Source organism: Daktulosphaira vitifoliae, unplaced genomic scaffold (genome assembly GCF_025091365.1).
Source record: "Daktulosphaira vitifoliae isolate Bord-2020 unplaced genomic scaffold, ASM2509136v1 Scaffold_3, whole genome shotgun sequence".
Taxonomy (NCBI): domain Eukaryota; kingdom Metazoa; phylum Arthropoda; class Insecta; order Hemiptera; family Phylloxeridae; genus Daktulosphaira; species Daktulosphaira vitifoliae.
This window is the reverse complement of record NW_026099574.1, coordinates 28,769,832-28,771,903: the sequence shown is the minus strand read 5'-3', so window position 1 is coordinate 28,771,903 and position 2,072 is coordinate 28,769,832. Positions and strand designations below refer to the sequence as shown.

The following is a 2,072-nucleotide window of genomic DNA, read 5'->3' as shown; positions in this document are numbered from 1 at the left end:
TTATAATGCTATAACTTATTGAAAAGTGTATTGATCAATATAATTTTTTTATGGGAAATACTATTTTCTAATAATCTCTTTTTTATTCTACATACTTTGTCTTAATCAGGATATTAATAAGGAACTAGCAGTTTATGAAGCTTTTGGAATAATCCACCAATTTTTTAAAATTAAACACTATCTAAAGATTTGCATCGAAGCGTTTTTTTTTGATAGTGATTTTAATCACTGTCAGATATCATTATACTTGATCCAACTATGCCACGTCACCACTGTACCGCAACCCCCCTTTGCTGGGTTTTTTTTTTAAATTTTATTAAAATTATTGATAAGTTTTATAAAAAAATGAATACTTCATTGATTAAAATTTCAAGGATGCCATAAAAGTAATTAGTCTCCACTTCTTAAAAAAAATTGATCTCATGATAAAATAAATGCTCTTTCCACTTAAAGATTCTTTTGTACATACACTTGAAACAAGTGCTTATAGATATTTTTATGTTAAATAATTACTAATACTCATAGATTATGAGTTATAATATAACATATTATTCCGTGCTTCAAAAAATAAATTATTGCGACAAATTTTATTTTTAAAGTGTGCAACAATAATTTACTTAGAATAACCACTATCGTTAAATTATTGACACTGTATAAAAACAATGGTGTTATACAGGGTGTTCAGTAAGTCAGGAAACGGGTTTCTATTGTTCTCATTGTTACAAACAATGAGAACAATAGAAACCCGTTTCCTGACTTACTGAACACTCTGTATATGTTTTTTTGTTTATCAAGTAGGTATTTATTATATTTATTTATATGAACATCAAAATTCCTATTGAAATTCCTGTATTTAAATACTATTTTTAATTTTATTCATTAGATTTATTTATATTTTTTAACTCTTACAAATAGAACTTTAAATAATATTTTGTGTTGTTTCAGATAAAGAATTTATAATGATTGTTATTCAAAATCCTACCGAAGTTTAACAAAATATAAATCATAAATAACATACAAAACCTAGAAAATTTAGAAATAAGTTAATTCTATCTGATTTAAGTATAATTACTTGTAGAATTATATACTGGGAAACCGGAAATATTTTTTAAATGAAGGAGACAAAAATTTAATAGCTAAAAATGTGCTTGATTTGATTAGTCGATAAAAGATAAAAAAGCTGGTAAAGGTATTATTTTTAGTGATCAGATAAAACAAAATCGATAGTTTATAATTATTACTCTTTAAAATGCATAATTTTTTTTATTATATTACTTTAATAACTATTAATAATGTACTAAAATACAATTTATAAAATTACCTTGTCATTAACTTTGGAAACTATCATGGTCAATTTACGGAACTGTCATAATCAAACTTTTTTAGTAAAATAATATTTGCTAATTCAAAAATTAATACAGGCTTGTTAAATTTTACATATGCTTAAGAATAATCTTAGGTAAATGTGTTATGAATACTTTTTAAATACATTTGGAATTTATTTGTATTTAGAATATAAAATATTTTTTAATGTAGCATTATCCATTTACTATACTGGCTTAACTACTATGGTTCCTTCAATAATAAAAACTACAATCTTTATCAAAAAACATGCAGCTGTGAATTATATCTTTTTTTTTCAGTAATCAACCCTAAGGCTGGTTTTACAACTTTCTTCTTTTATATTCACTCCATTTTTCCCTATTAGGGACTATTATTTTTAGTTACCTATAAGGTTTGCAGTCTGGCATCTTTAATAATTTTATTCATCATTGTTTTTTTTGTCCGTCCTCTACCTCTCTTGCCTTGTATCTGTCTTTCAAAATTTTGTGATGTAGTTCATTCTCGTGTTTTAGAGTATGTCCAAATAGTCTCTATCTTCTTTGTTTGATTGATCTTTTTAATTTTCTTGATTCGTCTATTGAATTAGGTACACTGTCATTTGTGTATTGCCCGATATTTAAAGGTAAAGGAGACATACAGGAGTGTGAAAATTATAGAGGCATAACGCTTATGAGTCACAGTATGAAAATTCGGAAAAAGATAATAAATAAGAGAATAAGAAATGAGAC

General features: G+C 25.1%; 1 protein-coding gene across 1 annotated transcript in view; it reads left to right on the top strand.

Annotated features, from left to right (window-relative positions):
* The window catches only part of LOC126900849 (dynein light chain roadblock-type 2-like), a 10,351-nt gene extending 9,019 nt beyond the window's left edge, over positions 1 to 1,332 (top strand). Inside the window, exon 4 of the mRNA XM_050676828.1 lies at positions 946 to 1,332. Coding sequence (XP_050532785.1) covers positions 946 to 992 — 47 coding nt within the window. The 3' untranslated portion in view covers positions 993 to 1,332. The remainder of the gene's footprint in view (positions 1 to 945) is intronic.
* The last annotated feature ends 740 nt before the right edge of the window (positions 1,333 to 2,072 follow it).